Here is a 25,545-nt window from a genome sequence, read left to right on the forward strand (position 1 = left end):
TATTGTTTCCATGGATACAATGGTAACTTTTTTTTTCTAATTTCCTGCTAACATAAATCGCTACAATAAAATGAAAAGATCACTACCTTGTTTTGTATTTTCAATGGTGTGGGAAGTGTATATGCTAAAACAGTGCGTTTACGATAAAGAATTTTCCCACAAACATGTATCCGTTCTTGTGCAGTGCGCACATCGGAACCCTAGCCTATAATCGTTCTGAAGGGGACCTTGCTCTCCAGTGCACATTTCCTGTTGATTGGAATTTTATGGAATGTCAAAAGCGTAGCTTGTGATCATGCAAAGTATTTCAAATATTGTCTGACACTTTGCTAGACGTTCGAATGTAAGTATAAGGTAAGTAGTGGTTTTAGACCTATGTTCTTGATCCAGTAACAATAGCAGTTCTCTACCGAAAATATTTGTGGTTAGCTAGCTAACTTAGCTATTAGGAAGCGGCTAACTAACGTTAGAATATTTCCAAGTTGGCAAGCCAGCTAGCTTGCTAAATGCTAACGTTATGATATAGACACAGAACAACGAGACAGAAATTTCACTGGATGTTTAAATGTCAAGCATCTGGTTGTCGTTTCACCTATTTACCAAATATGGCAGTGAGAGGAAGCCCACTGGCGGGGCAGTGAGAGAAGATGGAATGAGATGGACTTCTCATCAATTAAACATTTGATCTCAATATCGTTTGTTCCCAAAACTAGAATCTGTTATGAACAGAACGGACAAAGTTTTGTAGACTGCACCCTTTGCAAAAGTTAAAACAATTCAAGCTGTTTAGGAGTGCTAAGGCGAATTGAGTTATTGAACACTTGCACTTCAGAGTAGGCGTACCCTAACGGAAATATGCAGACGTTACTTAGAACGCGCCAATATGATGTCGTTAGCGCGTGCTTGGCTCTGCCCACCTCCTTGCTTGGCTCTGCAAGGAACAGCTTTGGTCTCTTGGTTTAGTTATAAAATCATTGATATTATTGATATTGATATTAATTTACAGTTTGTAGTCCTAAAACCCGGAAATTAGTTACCTCTGGTTCGTTCAGCCATCCCTATGGGGAAAAAATAGACCTTATTTTCAGCGTTTATCCAAAAACCTGAGGTTAACATCTTTTACATTTAGTTATGAGATATCAGTCAGTTAACAATACCTTTATGAAGCTTTTATGTGCTTTTTTTTATTACATAAATGCTTAAGAATTAATTAAAAAGTGACGTTAGCTGATGAAGATAATCTCATAGAACAAAATGTACAAGATCCTCCTAAGCCTGTATTTACCACAGACCTTGTTTTCGGCGTTTATCCAAAAACCCTACAAAAACACCTTTTCCCCATAGGCTTTGTCCAACGAACCATAGTAATGGCATGTTTTTGTAGGCACTAACTTCGCTATCTCTATAGCTAATGTTATCTTTTTACTAGTCTTTAGAATGGATTGCAGACTGCTAAATAAATATATTAATTAGCTAGCTAGTAAGCATCAGTAATTTCCTAGCTTAGTTTGAGGTTTTGTCTAGCTTGTTTAGTTAGCTAGATAGAGTTCAATCTCATCTGCATCAAAAGTAGCCAGCAGATCTGACCCGCTTGCCTACAGCTGCATTAGGGTCAGATAGCCTTCATGTGTAAATTTAAGACACAGCAGAGCCAGCGCAAGATATGGTTCAGAAAACGTACCTCAATCGAGGGATGAGAAATGCATTGTACTCCGAATTGTCCCATTATCCCAACTGTTACACCGAGAAGATTGCACTACTACTATTTTTTTTGCAGTTGTTCAGTATTCTCTTGTAACAGTTGGGACAATTTGGAGTACAATGCATTTCTCATCCCTCAATTGAGGTAGGTTTTCTGAGTCATATCAATGAAATGTATTTATAAAGTCCTTCTTACATCAGCTGATGTCACAAAGTGCTGTACAGAAACCCAGCCTAAAACCCCAAACAGCAAGCAATGCAGGTGTAGAAGCAAGGTGGCTGGGAAAAACTCCCTAGAAAGGCCAGAGCCTAGGAAGAAACCTAGAAAGGAACCAGGCTGTGAGGGGTGGCCAGTCCTCTTCTGGCTGTGCCAGGTGGAAATTATAACAGAACATGGCCAAGATGTTCAAATGTTCATAGATGACCAGCAGGGTCAAATAATAATAATCACAGTGGTTGTAGAGGGTGCAACAGGTCAGCACCTCAGGAGTAAATGTCAGTTGGCTATTCAGAGTATCTCTACCGCTCCTGCTGTCTCTAGAGAGTTGAAAACAGCAGGTCTGGGACAAGGTAGCGCGTCCGGTGAACAGGTCAGGGTTCCATCGCCACAGGCAGAACAGTTGAAACTGGAGCAGCTGCACGACCAGGTGGACTGGGGACAGCAGGGAGTCATCAGGCCAGGTAGTCCTGAGGCATGGTCCTAGGGCTCAGGTCTTCCGAAAGAGAGAATTGGAGAGAGCATACTTAAATTCACACAGGACACCAGATAAGACAGGAGAAATACACCAGATATAACAGACTGACCCTAGCCCCCCGACACAAACTACTGCAGCATAAATACTGGAGGCTGAGATAGCTCTGCATGTTCTTAATCTACACAGGAAGGCTGTCTGACCCTAGTGCAGCTATAAGCAAGCTGGTCGAATCTGCTGGCTACATCAACATTAACTAGTGGTAATACAGTATCAGCCTGCTAGCTGGTCGTCTATCTGCCAGGAGTCCCGGACCAAGCCATTTTTATGTGTGTTGCAGTGGTAGTAACTTGTGTGGGCTAACATCCCTCCCTATCAATGAATTGTAACTTATCCCTCCCTTGTTTTTCTATTCACAAAGGTTGGCAAAAAGTTGTGGGACCAAAATTTGTTTTCTGTGCATGGATGGAAAGCCAATGCGCAGGTATGTGATGACCTCCAGATGTTTTTTGTTGTGTTGCTTGATTTTTAATTTTTTTAAATTTATTTTATCTGTCAAAAAAATAATGATGTCCTTTGACATCCAATGACAATTGTGTCCTTGTTTAGTTCATCATTCTTCATTGCAAGTGACAGAAATTTGAGAGTAGTTAATTTTTTATATAGGCTAGATTTGTTGGAAATCGTCAAATCAACATGTATAAATGTGTTGTAATGTAATATGATCGAAATGAAGGGGTGTTGAGTTCAGAATGATTCTACAAAACTCAGCAAAAAAGAAACGTCCCTTTTTCAGGACCCTGTCTTTCAAAGATAATTCGTAAAAATCCAAATAAATTCACAGATCATTGTTTAAACACTGTTTCCCATGCTTGTTCAATGAACCATAAACAATGAATGAACATACACCTGTGGAACGGTCATTAAGACACCAACAGCTTACAGTCAGTAGGCAATTAAGGTCACAGTTATGAAAGCTTAGGACACTAAAGAGGCCTTTCTACTAACTCTGGAAAAACACCAAAAGATGCCCAGGGTCCCTGCTCATCTGCGTGAACGTGCCTTAGGCATGCTGCAAGGAGGCATGAGGACTGCAGATAGGGCAATATATTGCAATGTCCGTACTGTGAGATGCCTAAGACAGCGCTACAGGGAGACAGGATGGACAGCGCTACAGGGAGACAGGATGGACAGCGCTACAGGGAGACAGGATGGGCAGCGCTACAGGGAGACAGGATGGACAGCGCTACAGGGAGACAGGATGGACAGTGCTACAGGGAGACAGGATGATCGTCCTCGCAGTGGCAGACCACGTGTAACAACACCTGCACAGGATTGGTACATCCGAGCATCACACCTGCAGGACAAGTACAGGATGGCGTCAACAACTGCCCGACTTACGCCAGGAACGCACAATCCCTCCATCAGTGCTCAGACTGTTCACAATAGGCTGAGGGGCTGGACTGAGGGCTTGTAGGCCTGTTGTAAGGCAGTTCCTCACCAGACATCACCGGCAACAGTGTCGCCTATGGGCACAAACCCACCGTCGCTGGAGCAGGCAGGACTGGCAAGAAGTGCTCTTCACTGACGAGTCGCAGTTTTGTCTCACCAGGGGTGATGGTCGGATTCGCGTTTATCGTCAAAGGAATGAGCGTTACACCGGGGCCTGTACTCTGGAGCGGGATCGATTTGGAGATGGAGAGCCCGTCATGGTCTGGGACGGTGTGTCACAGCATCATTGGACTGAGCTTGTTGTCATTGCAGGCAATCTCAACGCTGTGCATTACAGGGAAGACAACCTCCTCCCTCATGTGGTATCCTCCCTGCAGGCTCATCCTGACATGACCCTCCAGCATGACAATGCCGCCACGCACAGAATGAGTGGTATGGCTGATTTCCTGCAAGACAGGAATGTCAGTGTTCTGCCATGGCCAGCGAAGAGCCCGGATCTCAATCCCATTGAGCACGTCTGGGACCTGTTGGATCGGAGGGTGAGGGCTAGGGCCATCCCCCCCCCCCCCCCGCAGAAATGTCCAAGAACTTGCAGGTGCCTTGGAAGAGTGGGGTAACATCTCACAGCAAGAACTGACATATCTGGTGCAATCCATGAGGAGGAGGAGGTGCACTGCAGTACTTAGTATCTGGTAATGGCCACCAGCTGCATTGACTGGTACTTTTGATTTTGACCCCCCCCCCCTTTGTTCAGGGACACATTATTCCATTTGTTAGTCACATGTAGGTGGACTTGTTCAGTTTGTCTGTTGTTGAATCTTGTTATGTTCATACAAATATTTACACATTAAGTTTGCTGAAAATAAATGCAGTTGACAGTGAGAGGACGTTTCTTTTTTTGCTGAGTTTATATATAGGTGAGAACGTCTACTCCACCTATGACCTGGAAATGACCCCAGTCCAGTGAGGTGTCTTGGGGTTGGTGAAACTGGGAGTGCTCGGCCTATATCCAGTATCACTTGTGTCAGTACCCAAAATGCTGTTTGCCCATGTTTCAAGGCCAATTTTAGTCTTTGTGGTTTGACAAGTTCATCCACGTTGACTCTACTTTTTGGGGGAAGAATGAAAAAAGTGGGGGGGGAACAATCATAGTTTCTTATTTAGCCTGGTAAGTATTGATGTACCGTGGACCTCCTGTGAAATTAGATTTGAAAGACAGTTCCCACTTGTTCTGTGTAGTAGCCAATGCTCCCTTCACATTGTATAGGAGATCAGAGACACTCTACTGTTGCTACTGCATATTGAGCTATAATTGGAAGAGCTGATTGCTGAGGAAATTGCTTGGTCGAGGGGGATGCTAGCTGAAGAGACCTTGGATGCTAGCTGAAGAGACCTTCGATTGCACCCTAGACGACCAGTAAGTCATAGCCTAGTTGAAAGGAGATGTCTATTTTGGTACTTGGTTCTTTCACATCTAGACCTCAACTTTCCATAGTTCAGACAGACATAGCTGATGTCTTTTTAGTTTAAGGAATTATTACATCAACTTTGACTCTGGCTCCCACCAATACCAATGTTGACATTACCAATTATTAACTTTGATTGGATTTTTGTTGTGGCTGTTTTTTGTGATAAATCAATGTTAAAGTGTGAATTGTGGATGTTTATCCCTATTCTGTCTGGCTTTATGTGTCTGTTCTGCAGGGGTACCAGCGCACGCCCAGACAACACCGGAATGGACATCACCGCACGCTGCACACTGGGTGATCCCAACAAGCTCCCAGAGGGTGTGCCCCAGCCAGCACGCATGCCCTACGTGTCTGACAAGCACCCTCGCCAGACATTAGAGGTCATCAATCTGCTACGCAAGCACAGAGAACTGTGTGATGTCGTGTTGGTGGTCGGCGCCAAAAAGATTTATGCTCACAGAGTGATCCTTTCGGCCTGCAGCCCTTACTTCAGGGCCATGTTCACAGGCGAGCTGGCCGAGAGCCGTCAGACAGAGGTTGTGATCCGGGACATTGATGAGCGGGCCATGGAGCTGCTCATTGACTTTGCCTACACTTCGCAGGTTACCGTTGAGGAAGGCAATGTGCAGACATTGCTGCCCGCCGCTTGTCTGTTACAGCTGGCCGAGATTCAGGAGGCTTGCTGCGAGTTCCTCAAGCGCCAGTTGGACCCCTCAAATTGCCTGGGTATCCGTGCCTTTGCTGACACCCACTCTTGCCGCGAGCTGCTGCGGATAGCTGACAAGTTTACACAGCACAACTTTCAAGAGGTAAGGTTTCTATCTTGCATACATGTGAGTCTCTGTGCACTCTCTCTCTGAGGCGCAATCTAAAAAGTGTTTCTTTGTCATTTAGAAAAAATTATGTTGCTCATCTTACCTCTCTGCTTATCAGAGACATTATTTTCTTTTAGTATCCTGTTAGTTACTTAGTCTAGCTATTCATTTGAAAATCCACACTGGTTACCAGTTAGTGAACTCCAGAGAGTGGTGTCCCTGAGTAATTTTAGCCCCACATCCTTAAAATTGAATCCCAGCAATAAAGTTAATACCTTTTCTACATTGTCTTTTTGTTTTCTTTAAATACAGTTTTAGAATTTCCATGAAGTTAAACCCCGATGTTATTTGTATCCTCAGGATATAACTGCCACGGAACTTTAAATGGGAATTAGATTCTGCTGCCGGTTTAACTTGACTGCCTTACCATGCATCATTCTCTTGAGCACAGCCCCTGTCTTTTTGTGGACTTTTAACAGGTTTCACCTGATGAGTGACTTAGGTAATTTTGCTTGCTTTGCCCTCAGGTGATGGAGAGTGAGGAGTTCATGCTGCTTCCAGCCAACCAGCTGATAGATATAATCTCCAGTGACGAACTGAATGTGCGAAGTGAGGAGCAGGTTTTCAACGCAGTCATGGCCTGGGTCAAGTACAGCATTCAGGAGCGCCGGCCACAGCTGCCACAGGTGATAATACCTGCTATATAAATAATCGTATGAGATGGTATGCGGTGTTGCATTAAACTTGATATATATATATATACCTGTAGTTTTGATTCACAAAATAAATGTAACACTAAGGACAGTCTGTATAAAATGGAAAGTGTTTGTCTGTAACTTATTCCACTTGGTATGTCATTGAGTTAGGATATGTTTTCTGGTTATAGGTCCTCCAGCATGTTCGTCTTCCTCTTCTGAGCCCAAAATTCCTGGTGGGAACGGTAGGATCAGACCCTCTCATCAAAAGTGATGAGGAGTGCAGAGACCTGGTTGATGAGGCAAAGAATTACCTGCTCTTGCCCCAAGAGCGCCCTCTAATGCAAGGGCCAAGAACACGCCCTCGGAAGCCCATCCGGTGTGGAGAAGTGCTGTTTGCAGGTTAGTATCTTAACTCTTGAACCTCGCTGTATTCTCTTAGTACCCATGTCTGATCACTTCTGCTTTCAAATGTATTTCAAAATGAGTCGTGTACTTTTTCCAACATGTTGCCATTGAATATCCCAAATATTCTAAAGGGTAGGGTTAGAAGAGACAAAGTTGTACCAAGTTGAGTTTTTTTTTATTTCTTCATATTCCCAGTTGGCGGGTGGTGCAGTGGGGATGCCATCTCCAGTGTAGAACGATACGACCCACAGACCAACGAGTGGCGCATGGTGGCTTCCATGAGTAAGAGGCGCTGTGGAGTGGGTGTCAGCGTCCTTGATGATCTTCTCTATGCTGTTGGCGGCCATGACGGGTCCTCGTATCTCAACAGTGTGGAGAGGTTAGCGCTTCCTTCCCCGTTTTGAAAACGATGTCCACCGAGTCACCACCTCGTTAATGTTTATTTATAGGGCCATGTCCCAAATGGCACTACTTATGACCAGGGTCCACGGGGCTCTGGTCAAAGTAGTGCACTATATAGGGACTATTGGGACACACACTAGATCTTATCAAAAAGCTAGTCTTCCTTCCATTGTTTAACTTCCTTATCTTAGTGTACTGTACTGAACTCACTCTCCACAACAGGTATGACCCCAAGACAAATCAGTGGAGTAGTGATGTAGCTCCCACAAGCACGTGCAGGACCAGTGTGGGTGTGGCTGTCCTGGGAGGGTATCTGTATGCAGTAGGGGGCCAAGATGGAGTATCCTGCCTCAACATTGTTGAAAGGTCACACTTACAATACATATTCACGGTTTAATTTGCTGTATTTGTCTTCTACAAATCACTGTTTTCTATCATGCTGAGGCAAAGACAATTCATCTTGCAATACTAAAAGAATTATAACAAACAATTGACATGCCTCCTGAAATATCACAGAAAGCTGACTCCACTGAGTAATGTGACTATGCATGATCTGTTACAGATATGACCCCAAGGAGAACAAATGGACACGGGTGGCCTCGATGAGCACCAGGCGCCTGGGTGTTGCCGTGGCTGTCCTAGGGGGCTTCCTCTATGCAGTGGGAGGTTCAGACGGCACGTCCCCTCTCAATACAGGTACAGATGAAGCACTTAGAAAACAGTACAATATCTTTCATTAGTCAGCACATCACTAACAGGGTGTACACTATTTATTTATACAGATAATCCACTGTAGAAGCTTCAGAGATCCTAAGAAAAGAGATCCTAGAATCACATAATGTCCCTATAGTTCCCTAGAGATCTGGGTTGTATTCATTAGGCACCAAATGGATGAAAACGGACTGAAACAGGGAGACTATCTGAACTTGTCCAGTTAGAAACACTTTAACTTGCTACGCTTTGTTATAGTGTACACTAATGAATATGACCCTGCTCTAACCCCCTTTCTTACGCCATGTCTGCTCTGCCTCTGCTTTAATCTTACCACAGTAGAGAGGTACAACCCCCAGGAGAACCGCTGGCACACCGTCTCTCCCATGGGCACCAGGAGAAAACACCTGGGCTGTGCAGTGTACCAGGACATGATCTACTCCGTAGGAGGCCGGGACGACACCACCGAGCTGAGCAGTGCCGAGCGCTACAACCCCAGGACCAACCAGTGGTCACCTGTTGTAGCCATGACTTCAAGACGTAGTGGGGTCAGTCTGGATCTTTCACATTGATTTCTGTTTGGTTTGGGTGCTTTATTTTAGGATAAAGAGGTGAAGTGTTGGACTTTTCAATCAGGTCATTTAGTAAAAGTTGGGATTAACTAGATAGAAAATGAATCTGTTGCTTTACACCTGTTGATGTTTGGAGCATTGTTTGTCTTGCAGGTTGGACTAGCAGTGGTAAATGGCCAGTTAATGGCTGTGGGTGGCTTTGACGGGACAACGTATCTTAAAACAATAGAGGTCTATGATCCTGACGCTAACACATGGAGGTAGGTAACCGCATGCAACAGGTTACTTGAGACATATTATCCCTAGAGGGCTTGTGTTGAACGTGAATATATTAATTTCCTTCTCTCCCTCCAGGCTCTATGGTGGAATGAACTATAGGCGACTTGGAGGAGGGGTTGGTGTTATCAAAATGACTCACTGTGAATCACACATATGGTAGCACCTCCAGGTCAAAGGCCTCACTGTCGCATGTGCCTCCGAAAGAAACATTGTTTATCATGCAAGGAACGAAGTCTATATTAACTGTAACACAGCCATGTTATTGGCAAGCCAAGGAAATGTCTTGTGACTACAAGCTTTACTGTTCCTGTGTCAAGTCTGGAAGGCTTATCTAGGAGCATACAGTTCATCTCTCTTCTGTACTTCCTGTATTATGACTTGACTGGCCAAGGCCAAGAGGAACCAACTCTGAATAGATCAATCACATGAACTATTGTTTGACATCATGGGGGGGAAAACCCTTAATTTCCTATTTTTCAGTTACTGAAATGGAATACTGCAGCCGCACTTTAAGATAGTTCAGTTTTTGCTGTGGTACCGGTTATACTATACCAACGTTTAGTTTCCATTGAAATATTAAATGGGGCATGAAGAAGAATCTTCAAAGAGAACTGAAGGTGCAGGATGTGGTCTCACTGCTTCCCTTGATCCTCGTTGTGAAAAGTGGATGAACTTGTTAGGCAGTTGTTTAAATCTCTAAATTAAATGCACTGTGATAATTTTTTTGTTTTGTTGTTGCTGTTTTTATTAGTTTGACACACTGAGCATAACCTGGAGTTCTACGTTCACAACTGGGGTCAATTGTTGGTACGGTGGCACTTACACAATATTACAACTGTTTCATACAAGATTCTTGCCCATTTAAGACTGACAGTGGATATTGTTTTGTTTTTTTCGCTACTTTTTTTCTTTTTTTACATAGGACATTTGACAGTCTTGCACTTTAATCTATTATAGATTCTTCTTGAGGAATTAGTTGCATCTAAGACCCAGTAAGGAATAATGAACTGGTTGATGTATTATGCACCTCTTCATTGGTGACCATGTAGTAATATGCTTAGACGTTTGTTTTATGTAAATCCTGATGAATCTCATTTTGTCACTGCTATTGAGCAAAATATACGATCATGCGTTTTGCTGAAACTCAACCCCTGTAGATATGTTATCACCCAAATGTGTCAAATTATGCAAGTGTTCACAAGTAATTATTAGCCTGATCACCAAATATTTTGAAAATGTGTCCCTTTGGCTGTGTTCACAAAGCCAGCCCAATTCTGATCATTTTTTCTAATTGGTCTTTTGACCAATCACATATGTTTAAGAGCTCACCAGTGGCTGCATCTACACAGGCAGCCCAATTGTTTTCCAACCAATCAGGTCAGCTGTGAAAAGCTCTGATAAAAATACCGATAACTGGAAAAAAGATCAAAATTGGGCTGCCACAGTAAACGCAGCCTTTCACAAAAGTATGGAACCGTTGAGGACAAATGTATGGGTGCTTTATTTCTGCTGAAGGTCTGACATTTCTATTTGAGCTGTAAGCCTTGATAAAGCATGTGGCATTTTACCCCTATTAGATGACGTGGAATTGTCTGTACTGACAAAATACATGCTGTTAATAAAAACACTTTATTTCAAACTTTAAGCTCATCAAACAATTGTTTTTGAAGATGGAAATGTATTTACAGGGACTATTCTTTTTGGTTGTTATATCTCTCTACCGTTTAGGAAATCGCTAGGCTAGTTTTCTGGAACACCAGGCCAATTACTGTATCTGGACGGAAACAATGATACCTTCAGAACTGCCCAAGTTACTTGACGGTTTACCATGTATCAAACCTGATTAATCAACTATCACCCCACACTGACAGAACCAACATTTGCAATTTTAAGCTGTAACACATTTACTTCTACACTATTGCGCTTGTAGTGAATAATATCTAGTGACTGAAACCACAGAACAATGGCAAGGTACACAATCAGCAAAAGCGTAGCTATTTTGAAATGTATGGATTTGCCATTTTCATACAATACATATAAAAAAAGTCAGGTTTAATTTCATATGGACAGTAATTTGGGGTATACAGGTATTTTACAAAACACAAACATTAATTTGTGATGTCAAAGACAGTCTGCTTAGATGGGCATCTTCAGGAGAGCACATTCTGTCAGCAGTTGCAGGATGGTGGGGATGTAATTAGGGCTTGCAATCTGTGATGGAAAATGAATAGTTAGATAACGGATACTACTTTCTCGAACCACATGTCAGCTACAAAAGGGTTAGTTGGAAATCCATTCACAAGTTAAACATACCTTATAATTGTTCACCTTTTTAAGTGTGTGGCTGAGCCCATTTGAAATGCAAGTTACAAATAGCCAGTCACTTGTGTTTAGACTAGATATGTTGGCCTTTCCATATATGTGCATATCTACCTTGATTTTTCCACTATGGTGAGAAGAACCCAAAGCCGTGGAGATATGCATCAGTGACCCAGCGGACAAGTCTATCCTGAAGTGCCTGAAGAAGTGTGACTGCAGCCCATTGATGAACCCGGTGACCTCATCAATGCTGATGCTGTCCTCTGTAGTGTCAACCTGCCGCATGCTATCCCAAAGCTCCCAGGCATCTTGTGGGTGGACGGTGTACGTAACGTCCATAGGGGGTAGTGTTGGGAGAGTCCAGACCAGTTTCAGGTACTGGATGTTGATGGTGGGGTGGCACCCAGTCCATAGGGATGCGAGCCACTGGAGGTTGGTAGAGTTGATACCAAGAGGGCCGAAGCAACAGTCAAATGTCTTTTCAAACCACGATTTGACCAACACTGTGAGCGATTCTGGTCCTCTGGTGCAGAACAAAGGCAAACTGACAAATTCCAGGGGTAGTGATTGGAGATAATCCAAGTCACCGTTGACGCAGGTCAGCCAGCCACTCCACACAACCTTCTGAGCATCATCTTTTGCACCAAATGCTTGTTTGGAGAGAATCTGTGATGAGAACAACAGATGGCAATAAACACCACAGTCAAGGGATTCCACAGAAGAATATAGTATGAACTCCAAACTACATTTAGAGGAAAAACCCTTACCTGTATGAAAACTGTCTCAGCATCTTTATCCGTCTCTGCCAACCCAAGGACCACAGAAAAATTGACCTTGAAGCCCAACTCCTGACCAACTTCAATCGCCAGGCCCTGTTGCTTCTCTGATACGATGAAAGCTGATAGTTGATTTGAGTAGGATTTCAACTGAGTGTGTCTAAACTGGTACAAAGGTGTGACATACGACAGCTGCCATTCCTTCTTCACCAGAAGTGCTACTTGGTCTGGGTCAACCTGTTTCTAGACAGAAAAGAGACATACATCAGACAGATCCAAATATTATACACTCAAATGATAATGTCTGATGAGAATATGTCAAGCTGGGCTACGACTCATCAACAATGATGTATGAGAAGAATTGTGAATACAACCACATTGATTGGCCTTAGCTACTTACTGTGATATCATGTGACTTTGGAGCCTTTCTACTTCTTGGTATTCTTAGAGCTGTCAGAAGGCCTGATGTGTATGTCAGATGAGTTGCTTCAACACAGCTTCGCATTGAATGCCTGTAACTCTTGCTCCTTCGTTGTGCCAAGGCATTGTTGCGTGGGGTCTCCTCAGTGCTGTAAAGAACAGATTATCACATTGGGATAGTTGGTGAAACATTGTATGATGGTGTAAAATAATACAAAGTTAATAAAAATAGGTGAAAATTCTGAAAAGTAGTAGTTTGTCACAAACATTTTCAAAAAACAGACTGAGAAAATGTATATTTAAATAAAATAATAAAATGCAGGATGGTCTATTTAGGAATCAAATGACAGAGATTATTATAAAGCTCAAGGGCTTATTTGGATTTAACCAATTGTTTATATAACTTTACCTTGTTTAACCTCTTAATTATAAAGTCCCCTTGGGGACCCTGTTAGATTTTTTAAAATTCAATTCAGTCTGGTATGAGAAGGTAACCCCTATCTGCAAAAGCAGGGTGTCTGCGGAAGCTGAGTATCTTGGCTATTGATCGGTGCCTTCAAATCTTTGGTGCAATTTACTACCATATTTGGGCATAAAAATTTACAAGGGAAGACCGACCCGATTACCTCATCGGGTTGGCTGCAGTCACACTTCTTCAGGGGAATTGCCCCTGTGACAACAATTTTGGACCCCATTGTGGCCCCCCTAAATGTGGAGTATGAAATCATTTTTACATAACACATTTTTGCTATCGTTCTTTTTTTACATCCGTTATTAGACAGTGGCAATGCGGAACATGGTCTTTTGCCTGCTAATGCCTGCAATGCAGTGAAGAAAACGATATGACAACAATAACGTCTAATGTAACTGGCCCCTCTAACAGTACAACTGGCCCCAGCTTGGCCCCCCCAGTTGAAATGGTCTAGAACCGCCACTGAACAGACCATGAGGATATCTTATTTAACTGCTGCGTACCCGGGGTCTAGTAGGGCACACACTTAGTGAAGCTCAGGAGCGCAGACATACATCAGATAGATCCTATCTATGATTTCATTATATGATAAACGTTTTATTTCGCTGTGTAAATTGACTGGATATACTCACTGCAGTATTAAGCCTAACATTGAGCTTATGAATGATGGGCTAATATGCATATGCTTAACTGGCTATAGGCTACATCTCGAGCCTGCTGTCTTCATTGTTATGTGCGCAATTACGCACCTGGCCTCTTCGCTGCCACGAATATTCCTTTTAAATCTTGTCAAGTCCCATGAAAAGACAGACTAAAAAAGCTTGTTGGACACTTATTTTGGCTTATTTTCTTTAGCCTACTAATAGCCTATTTGAGGAGAGATGTACGCTTGCTGAATGCAAAATAAGCTACAGCATGAACGGGCGGGGAGTAGGAAGGAGAATCCCATATTTTCCTATAGTAGGCCCATCTTAACATCGGGGTAGATCCTAACAAAAATAGGCTTACCATATGATTGGCCTGCTAAAAAGACAAATGGGGCAGTGAAAAAAATAACATTTGATCATACATTCGGCTTTCCCGTCCTCCATAAAAAAATAAATGATATTATTAAATGTTAAAGTGGGTATGGATAGATCATTATATGTGATCCAGTACCAAAATGCATCCCAAAAGGTTTTAGTAAGTTGACAGGTGACAAAAAAGATTATCTGCCGTTTCGATATGAGCTACAAAAAAAACCCAATGGTTTAAGTCAAAGTTAAATCTCCATCTTATGAAATCGTTAGGACTACATGGGTAAATGACATTCGTTGTTTTGATATGAACTTCTTCAGGCTTAGGTCACTGTTTCCAAAACGGTCTTGGGGCCCACCCTGGGTGCACGTTCAGGTTTTTGCCCTAGCACTACACAGCCGATTCATATAACCAACTCATCATTAAGCTTTACTTATTTGAATCAGCTGTGTAGTACTTGGGCAAAAACCAAAACGTGCACCCAGGGGGGCCCCAGGACCAAGTTTGGGAAACCCTGCTTTAGGTGATAAAGGAAAAGAAAGTCACCTGGTTCTTATTCTGACTATATAACTTCTAGTGAAATCTAACATATTTCCTTTTCAAAGGTGGAGGGAAACACTGTAGTAAGAATATAACTAAAGAAAACACATAGATAACTGCCAAAATAATGGATTCACTTGAGTAAATGAGGGATAAAAAGTGTATTTGAAAGCAGGTGCTTCCACAGGTGTGGTTCCTGAATTAAGCAGTTAATATCCCATCATGCTTAGGGTCATGTATAAAAATGCTGGGCAGCAGAGAGGAAGAGGTGAAGTGAGATTGTCTTCTTCAGCAGGTGGCGGTTTTAATTTTTTTCACTCACCAAGCAAGTCAATGACTGTCGAATTTGGTCAACAAAATGTATGGCTTATTTGATAGAAGTTTAGTAATGCTTAGGTTGTTACGAGTGTACTGATAAGTAGGACACATGATATCCCAGCAACTTTGAGAAAAAAAACTATCGGAGTTGTGGAGGATCTATGAGGATCCGAATGGATCAGATCAGCTTGGCAATAGATAACTAGACCCTCTCTCACCCACAGAGGGGTGTGTGAGTTTTAAAAGAGATTATCATCTAACCAAATTCCAAGGTATTTACAGGTGGGAACACGTTCCAAAAGAGAGCCATCATGGGTAGCAATGTTCAGATTTTCCAATTGTATACGTTTGGATTGTGAAAACACCATATACTTAGTTTTACTTGAGTTAAGCACCAGCCTAAGATCTACAAGTGCATCTTGAAGCAATTCAAAGTCAAACTGCAGGAATGATGGGGAGTGATGGGGCTGTGGCATATAGTACTGTGTCATCAGCATAGAAATTAAAGTTGCATTTTTTCACTGAGTTACAGATATCATTTATGTATATAATGAATAATAAAGGACCTAAAATCTAACCTTGTGGGACTCCTTTGTGAACAGTGACAAAATCAGATTTTTACCCCATCTGCAATAATAGCCTGAGATCTATCACAGAGATAATTCTGAAACCACAAACATGTATCTGAGGCCGACCCCAATGAGGTCAGTCTCTTCAGCAGAAGAGAATGATCAACTGTATCGAAAGCCTTCGACAGATCAACAAACAAAGCAACACAGTTCAACTTCTTATCCAACGCTCTTACAATATCATTTACAACCAGTGTGGTGGCTGTGATAGTCCGGTTTTAGACCCGGGCACAGTACTGAAATGTGTTCAGTATGCAGTTGTCAGACAAGGAAGAGCACAGCTGTACATTTACCAATGACTAACAATTTTGCAAGACAAGACAGCTTAGAGATTGGTCGATAATTATCAAGGTCACCAGTATCCCCACCTTTGTGCAGAGGCAGCACATAGGCAGTTTTCCAAATCTTAGGTATGACCCCAGAGGTTAATGTGAGATTACAAATATGAGTAAGAGCACCAGAGATAAGTGGTGCAGTTCTAGCCAGAAACCCTTGGTCAAGTTTGTCAGCCCCTGTTGCTTTCTTAGTGTCTATGGCTAGCAAGGCATCAATAACTTTCTCCTCTGTGAAGAGGCTTAGTGAGAAACCCTGACCATCAGCATACTTCATGCATAATCCCTTCATATGTATCTTTTCTTCCTTCATTTGTGGTCGACATTTTCTCAAAAAGATTGCCTGCTAAAATGAAGTGATTGTTGAAGACATTAGCAATGGCGTTCTTATCAGTAATGAGTCCAGTATCCAACCCTATCTGATTTGGGAGTGTGGAGTGCATAATGTTCTTTAATGTTTTAACTACTTTCCAGAATTTGTCTGGATTCCCATAAGTCATTTAAAACTAGTCACATAGTAATCCAATTTTGTTCTTCTAACAAGTCTGACGCACAGGTTTCTCAGCTGCCTAAAAGTCTGCCAGTCAGAGCTAGAAGAAGTTTCTCTAGCCTTAGCCCAACGTGCAACAACTGTTGTCAGGTCAGGAATCTGCTTCTTGACTACTGGTAAAATTCCTTATTAAATCAGTGACTTTAGCACCTGGAAAACTAAGTGTGCGTGTATCTTGGATTGACACTTGCTTTACCATTGAGCTCCCGATTAAAACGGTAGCTAGCCGTTAACCATTATTCTTTTCTTCCGAAGCCTTTTGTACAGCTCCATTTTTATTCTTGGTTTTTCCAACTCGGCCACCACAGATCACAGAGACTAGAGCTCCAGGTGCAAACACAGCGCAGGCAGAAGAAGAATCATCCGGATCAGACGACCGCGGACCTGAAGGCACTGGAACGTCAAGATCCAAAGCAGCAAAGCTGTTTGACGTCTGGAGAACACTCATTGCTTCCGTCGCTGTAGAGGGTTGAGATAGAGGTCCTCGCTGGCATTGAGTCCAACTCCGTACCGCTTAGTCCACAAAGGAGCCACTAGCTGTAGCCTCTGGAGAAGAACCGGCATCCCCTTGCTGCAATGACAATAGTCAGCCCGATGGCGAGACTCCCGTCAGCTTGGTGTTGTTTGCTGCCAATGGAGTGGAGAACGAGAAGGTAGGAGGACGTGGCTTCCCCAATAGCTGGTGCAAATTAGCGATTTGTTTACTCAAAGTAGCAACTTCTTCTCTATAGCCTTCGGCTAGCAGGCAATTGCTACATTGGAAGTTAAGGTGTTTTTCTTTATCTCGGAACTGGCCGAAATAGACCCAGCTCCGGCATCTTATACACTGCTCAAAAAAATAAAGGGAACACTTAAACAACACAATGTAACTCCAAGTCAATCACACTTCTGTGAAATCAAACTGTCCACTTAGGAAGCAACACTGATTGACAATAAATTTCACATGCTGTTGTGCAAATGGAATAGACAACAGGTGGAAATTATAGGCAATTAGCAAGACACCCCCAATAAAGGAGTGGTTCTGCAGGTGGTGACCACAGACCACTTCTCAGTTCCTATGCTTCCTGGCTGATGTTTTGGTCACTTTTGAATGCTGGCGGTGCTTTCACTCTAGTGGTAGCATGAGACGGAGTCTACAACCCACACAAGTGGCTCAGGTAGTGCAGCTCATCCAGGATGGCACATCAATGCGAGCTGTGGCAAGAAGGTTTGCTGTGTCAGTCAGCGTAGTGTCCTTAGCATGGAGGCACTACCAGGAGACAGGCCAGTAGAACAGGAGACGTGGAGGAGGCCGTAGGAGGGCAACAACCCAGCAGCAGGACCGCTACCTCTGCCTTTGTGCAAGGAGGAGCACTGCCAGAGCCCTGCAAAATGACCTCCAGCAGGCCACAAATGTGCATGTGTCTGCTCAAACGGTCAGAAACAGACTCCATGAGGGTGGTATGAGGGCCCGACGTCCACAGGTGGGGGTTGTGCTTACAGCCCAACACCGTGCAGGACGTTTGACATTTGCCAGAGAACACCAAGATTGGTAAATTCGCCACTGGCACCCTGTGCTCTTCACAGATGAAAGCAGGTTCACACTGAGCACGTGACAGACGTGACAGTCTGGAGACGCCGTGGAGAACGTTCTGCTGCCTGCAACATCCTCCAGCATGACCGGTTTGGCGGTGGGTCAGTCATGGTGTGGGGTGGCATTTCTTTGGGGGGCCGCACAGCCCTCCATGTGCTCGCCAGAGGTAGCCTGACTGCCATTAGGTACCGAGATGAGATCCTCAGACCCCTTGTGAGACCATATGCTGGTGCGGTTGGCCCTGGGTTCCTCCTAATGCAAGACAATGCTAGACCTCATGTGGCTGGAGTGTGTCAGCAGTTCCTGCAAGAGGAAGGCATTGATGCTATGGACTGGCCCACCCGTTCCCCAGACCTGAATCCAATTGAGCACATCTGGGACATCATGTCTCGCTCCATCCACCAACGCCACGTTGCACCACAGACTGTCCAGGAGTTGGCGGATGCTTTAGTCCAGGTCTGGGAGGAGATCCCTCAGGAGACCATCCGCCACCTCATCAGGAGCATGCCCAGGTGTTGTAGGGAGGTCATACGGGCACATGGAGGCCACACACACTACTGAGCCTCATTTTGACTTGTTTTAAGGACATTACATCAAAGTTGGATCAGCCTGTAGTGTGGTTTTCCACTTTAATTTTGAGTGTGACTCCAAATCCAGACCTCCATGGGTTGATAAATTGGATTTCCATTGATTATTTTTGTGTGATTTTGTTGTCAGCACATTCAACTATGTAAAGAAAAAAGTATTTAATAAGATTATTTCATTCATTCAGATCTAGGATGTGTTATTTTAGTGTTCCCTTTATTTTTTTGAGCAGTGTATATTGCTTGTGCAATCCAACGTCCTTCATCGTGCGAGAAAATCAGTACTCTCTGAAACTAGAGAAAGGTGACTACACGGTGTGTACAAAGCAGTACTAGACAGAACCATGCTGAGCCAATGTAGGCACTATATCAGTGGGAGAGGTTTCCACTGTGTAGGGGTAAGTGGACCCATGTAGCGGGCACACGGACGAGGTACGTAAAAAAAACCTCAAGGCCCTAAAACCAGATGTTCTCGGCTACTCTACCCTTAGCTCTAACTTATGTGTTGTTTTATACAAATATTTGTGCTGACAATACCTGTACGATGAGGTTGTTAAGGTTAAGAGGAGATAACTTCATCAGCAGTTTAGAAATCTCAATAAAAAAAATATAAGCCACCAAAACAAAAAACATTCACATTTTCAAATAAAACATTGTAACCATTTTAATTTGATGGTACCATTCATGGGATCAAATTAAATTAGAGCTCGCCAGATTGTAGTCCTAAAAAACAAATGAGTTACCTCTGGTTACCTCCATTCCTATGGGGGGAAAAAATGGGTTTTGGGATAAACGGCGAAAATAAGGTCTGAGGTTAACACAGACTTAGGAGAGTTCATACATTTTGTTCTAAGAGATGTCATTCCGTTAACATGACCTTTATGAACTTTGAAGCCTTTATCTGCTTGTTTTCATTACATAATTAAATGATTCAAAATTCACAGGAAGTGACGTTAGCTGATGAACAAATAGAACAAAACGTTAAGCCCTCCGACAAACCATCAGAAAGGCAAAGCATTAATACAGGACTAAGAGCAAATCCTACTACACCGGCTTTGACGCTCGTCGGATGTGGCAGAGTTTGCTCACTATCACGGATTACAAAGAGAAACCCAGCCACGAGCTGCCCAGTGACACGAGCCTACCAGACCAGCTAAATGTCTTCTGCATGAGTGCACCAGCTGCTCCGGACAACCGTTTGATCACGCTCCCCATAGCTGATGTGAGTAAGACCTTTAAACAGTTTAACATTCACAAGGCCGCAGGGCCAGATGGATTACCAGGATGCGTACTCAGAGCATGCGCTGACCAGCGGGCAAGTGTCTCTTCACTGACATTTTCAACCTCTCCCGGATCCAGTCTCTAATACCTACATGTTTCAAGCAGACCACCATAGTCCCTGTGCCCAAGAACGCCAAAGTAACCTGTCTAACTGACAATCGCCCAGTAGCACTCACATATGTAGCCATGAAATGTTTTGAAAGGCTGGTCATCATGGCTCACACCATCACCGTAATCCCAGACACCCTGGACTAGAGGTCGACCGATTATGATTTTTCAACGCCGATACCAATTATTGGAGGACCAAAAGGCCGATACCGATTAATCGGCCGATTATTATTCTGATTTATATGTATATATAAATATATGTATGCCTCAAATTCAATCGGGGCAGCAGGTAGCCTAGTGGTTAGAGCATTGGACTAGTAACCGAAAGGTTGCAAGATCGAATCCCTGAGCTGACAAGGTAAAAATCTGTCGTTCTGCCCCTGAACAAGGCAGTTAACCCACTGTTCCTAGGCAGTCTTTGAAAATAAGAATTTGTTAATAACCGACTTGCCTTGTTAAATAAAAGTAAAATAAATTCATCAAGTTTGCAGACGACAACAGTAGTAGGCCTGATTACCAACAATGACGAGACAGCCTGCAGGGAGGTGAGGGCCCTGGTGGAGTGGTGCCAGGAAAATAACGGCTTGCTCAACGTCAACAAAACCAATGAGCTCATCATGGAATTCAGCAAACAGCAGAAGGAGCACTCCCCTATCCACATCGACGGGACTGCAGTGGAGATGGTGAAAAGCTTCAAGTTCCTCGGTGTACACATCTAGGGTTGCAAAAGGGTTGGATTTTTTCCCTGAAATTTTCCACAGGAAGTTGAGGCCGGGAATTTGGGGAATTTTGCTTAAGTTCATCAAAAAAGTTTGCTTATAACACTGAACCTTTTTTTGTGGGATACACAAGGCAATTCTAGGTCTTGTGGCATGTTGGCTAAACTATCCCCAATTCAGTGGAATTGCAACCCTCTGCATGCACAGTGGATTATTCCATCACATGTACAGCTGATTCTCAAGATCTTGCACACTAATGAGACGCTATTGTGCTTATAACTACTACACTGTCTGAGCCAAGGACTACATGCTTTCTAGTAAGTTTTGATTACAATACTGGGTGGGGTGAATATATTTTATATGACATACATAATTTTTTGTTAACTAGTAAATAGTAGGCTACAGCAAAGCGCGTTTAAATAATTTCTAACTTAACAATTTCTGCTTGTTAGTTTTTGCTACCATCTGGGTTTTAGCTTGCTTGAGGCTGCTGAGCCTACTTTTCCATACATGTCTCATTTTAAAACATTTATCTTACAAAATGAGTTGGTTAGTCTAATTGCTAAACTATTTATCTGTACATGGAATAGTTTTTTGTTTTTTCTAATCTTTACAGGAAAATACCTATCTGATGTGTGGAGACATTTCACTGCAGCTAATGTAGAAGGAAAAGCTGTTTACATGTGCAAATACTGTGCCAAACCATATGTGAATGCAACAAAGATGCAGCATCATCTGGCCAAGCGCATAAAGTTCCCTCAGCACTCACAACAAGCAAACTCTGACAAAACTCCCTCTATTTTTATTTGAGGTGAAAATGAAGAATCAGACACCTTATCGATAGCAAAAACTCATGGTCCTTCTGAAATCAGAAGTTTTATTGACTCAATTGAGTTAAAGAAATGCTGATGAATGACTTCCTCGAGCTGTGTATGCAACTGGTTCACCTCTGATGCTCACAGGCAATGTGTATTGGAAGAGATTGTTTAAATGTTCTTTGCCCAGCATACACCCCTCTACTCATTTGCTGGATGTAGGAGTTCAACAGAGTTCAAGTGAAGGTCAAGCAAATCATAGAGAAAGCAGGCTGTATTGCAATCATCTCTGATGGGTGGTCGAATGTTCATGGGAAAGGAATAATTAATTACATCATCTCCACCCCTCAACCAGTATTCTACAACAGCACAGACACAAGGGACAACAGACACACCGGTCTCTACATTGCAGATGAGCTGAAGCCAGTCATCAATGACCTTGGACCACAGAAGGTATTTGCACTGGTGACAGACAATGCTGCAAACATGAAGGCTGCTTGATCTAAAGTGGAGGAGTCCTACCCTCACATCACACCCATTAGCTGTGCTGCTCATGCATTGAATCTGTTCCTCAAGGACATCATGGCACTGAAAACAATGGATACACTCTACAAGAGAGCCAAGGAAATGGTTAGGTATGTGAAGGGTCATCAAGTTATAGCAGCAATCTACCTCACCAAGCAAAGTGAGAAGAATAAGAGCACCACATTGAAGCTGCCCGGCACACCCGTTGGGGTGGTGTTGTCATCATGTTTGACAGTCTTCTGGAGGGGAAGGAGTCTCTCCAAGAAATGGCCATATCACACACAGTCTGCCGATATGGACAGCCCCATCAAGAGGATCCTCCTGGATGATGTATTTTGGGAGTGAGCAGCCTGACACTCCTGAAACCTATAGCAGTAGCCATTGCACAGATTGAGGGAGACAATGCCATACTGTCTGATGTTCAGACTCTGCTTGCAGATGTAAGTTAAGAAATCTGTACTGCCCTGCCCACTTCACTGACGCTCCAAGCAGAGGAAACTGCAGTTTGAAATACATCAAAAAGCGTTTAGACTTCTGCTTGAAGCCAATACGCGCCGCAGTGTACATATTGGACCCCAAGTATGCTGGCAAGAGCATCCTGTCTGATGCAGAGATCAACAAGGCCTATGGTGTCATCATTACCGTGTCTCGCCACCTTGGACTGGATGAGAGCAAGGTTCTTGGCAGTCTGGTGAAGTACACTTCCAAGCAAGGGCTTTCCACTAGATATGGTGGAAGAGACTTTGTGGATCTGAGGCTCTTTCCCCAGTTGCCTCCATCTGCCAGAAACATGTCACTGAAAAATACTGTTGGGGGTTGTGGGTTTGATTCCCACGGGGGACCAGTACGGGAAGAATTTTTTTTTTTTAATGAAATGTATGCATTCACTACTGTAAGTCACTCTGGATAAGAGCATCTGCTAAATGACTAAAATGTAAATGTACAGTACAGTCCTGGTACCCAATGTATATAGCCAAGTTATCATTACTCATTGTGTTACCCATTGTGTGTTATTACGTGTTTCACATTTCTATTATTTTCTCAATTTCGCCATTAGTCTCTACACCTGTAGTTTATGAAGCATGTGACGAATAACATTTGGATTTGAGCGTATAAGAGCTTCTAAGCCCGTTTATGAACTGGGTGGTTCGAGCCCTGAATGCTGATTGACTGACAGCCGTGGTTTATCAGACCGTACACCACGGGTGTTACAAAACATGTATTTTTTTTTACTGCTGTAATTACACTGGTAACCAGTTAATAATAGCAATTTGGCACCTCAGGGGTTTGTGGTATATGGCAATATACCACGGTTACGGGCTTGTGTCCAGGCACTCTGCGATGCATCGTGCTTAAGAACAGCCCTTAGCCGTGGTATACTGACCATATACCACACCCCCGGCCTCATGCCTTATTGCTTAAGTTTACCATAGACATTATTTTAGCATTTTGTCCAAAAACCCTAGGTACAACAACACCAGACATTTCCCCGTAACTTTGTCCAACGAGCCATGGCGGAGTTAGTGCCTACAAAAAGATGCTATTACTTCTATATCCCCTTTTCCACATACTAACTAGCATGGCCTTGAGCTTTGTCAAAAAGGGTTGCTAACGCTAGCTGGCAAGCTTTGTTTTGGCAAAGCAGACGCTGTTTTGATACGATCTCGTTTTCTTCTCTGACCAACACCTTAGTCAGCAATCTTTTTATATGCTAACCTCGATAACATAGCTGTCTATCGACATTAATTAATAATAGGTAAGAAAGTGCACTATATTTGTACCTGTTTCGTTCCTCCATCACTGAAAAAATAACACCAGCAAAGACAGGAAGTGGATTTGAACATCACGCTTTCCCATAATGCAACTGGAATCTTGTTAAGGAAATGTAGTCAAGTACAGCATCATTCAACATTTTAGTCGAATTTCAGATTTATGTTCACTCGGCAATTATGCCGAATAAGTCATGGATGCACATCTAAAAATCTAGTTATATTTTCATACAGCTGAATTTTCAAATGCTCTCATGATAATGTGTAGCATAAAGAAAACAAATATTGTAATATATCCTTATCGTCGTTTGACTACTTTGGCCAGAAATAGAACACCGCTCCCCGCCATGCGTTACACAAATTACTGATCTGTAAATCCAACGAATGGACACACTACAAAGTAACTGCCGGTACCAAAGCACATCCACATTTATTGAGTTTTGTCAATGGCGCTGTCTTTTCAAACTGAACACGGAGGAATCATGGGCGGAATTTAGAGTACACCGGTACCACAATCACAATGAATGAAGCAGCGGTTTTAGCTAGTAAACGCTGTCGTTTTGAGAATATCGACATGATGCAACTAACGCTTAATTTACCACATCGAGGTTGCCAGTAAATTATCTATGTAGCTATCTAGCATCCATGTACAACAAGCGGCCAATTTACAAGACAGATCTTTACAAGTCTAGATGATAGCTGGCTTTCTGTTAAGTTAGTAAGTATTAGTGGTGGGCATTCCGGCTCTTTTCAGTGAGCCGGCTCGTTTGGCTCAGCTCACCAAAAAGAGCCGGCTCTTTTGGCTCCCAAACGGCTCTTTAAAAAAACAGTTTGCGATAGTTTGACTATGATTGGTGTTAAAATAATTCTAATTACATTATTAAATGAAATCATACCTTACCTTAACGACAATGTATTTAAAAATGCATTGGTTTGTTATGAAAAATAATGCTATTGTAACGCTGCCTGAGCCAGCTGACTGCTGGGGCTGTCCCTCCCTGCTGCTAAGGTTATTATTTGAAGAGCCTCATCAATCGCTCTGGCATCACTGAAGGCTAACTTCTTAAACCTGGGGTCAAGTACAGCAGTTTCTGACAGCACAATATTATATTCCATTCTGTGGAACCTTCTGTCCATTGATGAACATAGGGTGTCCATCAACTCTGTCACATGTCCTGTGATTACATTTGCTTCTCTCTGATGGCTGGCTGTGATTCGCTGCAGACCCTTACACAGGAGTATCATTTTTGAGGCTGTCACATAGCTGAAAAGAAAGAACTGTAACTTATTAGTTCAGGTTCATGTTTTGTCTACTGATACTACATATTCTACTGCTCATATACATATATAATACTGGATTAAATAATGATGTAGTAATAACTGCTTACTGTACCTCTCCACTGATCTCCACAGTGACCTGCTCTAAGGGTTCCAGGACTCTGCACACCTCCTCCACCACCTCCCATTCCTCTTGGGTCAGAGCATCAGCAGGTGCATTGACAATGGCCAGGGTAGAGATGATGGCATCCTTTGACTCAAGAAACCGCTTCAACATATAAAATGTTGAATTCCACCTTGTAGTGCAGTCTTGTTTAGGTCTCA

At 43.0% G+C, this 25,545-nt stretch overlaps 2 protein-coding genes across 5 annotated transcripts; one reads left to right on the plus strand and one right to left on the minus strand.

The window, feature by feature from the left end:
- The first annotated feature begins 200 nt into the window (after positions 1–200).
- LOC115156985 (kelch-like protein 20) lies at positions 201–10,835 on the plus strand. 4 transcript variants are annotated; one of them, XM_029704802.1, is made up of 12 exons: positions 206–354; positions 2,815–2,877; positions 5,113–5,262; positions 5,550–6,123; positions 6,657–6,815; positions 7,016–7,226; positions 7,428–7,611; positions 7,857–8,000; positions 8,197–8,330; positions 8,685–8,893; positions 9,071–9,177; positions 9,272–10,835. In XM_029704802.1, the coding sequence occupies exons 3-12, from the start codon at positions 5,222–5,224 to the stop codon at positions 9,354–9,356; spliced, it is 1,848 nt and encodes a 615-aa protein (XP_029560662.1). In that variant the 5' UTR covers positions 206–354; positions 2,815–2,877; positions 5,113–5,221; the 3' UTR covers positions 9,357–10,835. The 4 variants fall into 4 exon arrangements, with proteins under 4 accessions (XP_029560664.1, XP_029560662.1, XP_029560663.1 ...); XM_029704803.1 differs by having other exon boundaries at positions 206–343; XM_029704804.1 differs by lacking the exon at positions 5,113–5,262 and having other exon boundaries at positions 201–354.
- LOC115156986 (centromere protein L) lies at positions 10,810–24,218 on the minus strand. The gene is made up of 5 exons (XM_029704805.1): positions 23,956–24,218; positions 12,692–12,860; positions 12,283–12,534; positions 11,630–12,181; positions 10,810–11,407 (listed from the first exon to the last, which is right to left on the minus strand). Exons 1-5 carry the CDS (start codon positions 23,970–23,972, stop codon positions 11,333–11,335), a joined length of 1,065 nt encoding a protein of 354 aa, XP_029560665.1. The 5' UTR covers positions 23,973–24,218; the 3' UTR covers positions 10,810–11,332.
- Between the last annotated feature and the right edge of the window lie 1,327 nt (positions 24,219–25,545).

This window comes from Salmo trutta, chromosome 21 (genome assembly GCF_901001165.1).
Source record: "Salmo trutta chromosome 21, fSalTru1.1, whole genome shotgun sequence".
Taxonomy (NCBI): Eukaryota; Metazoa; Chordata; class Actinopteri; order Salmoniformes; family Salmonidae; genus Salmo; species Salmo trutta.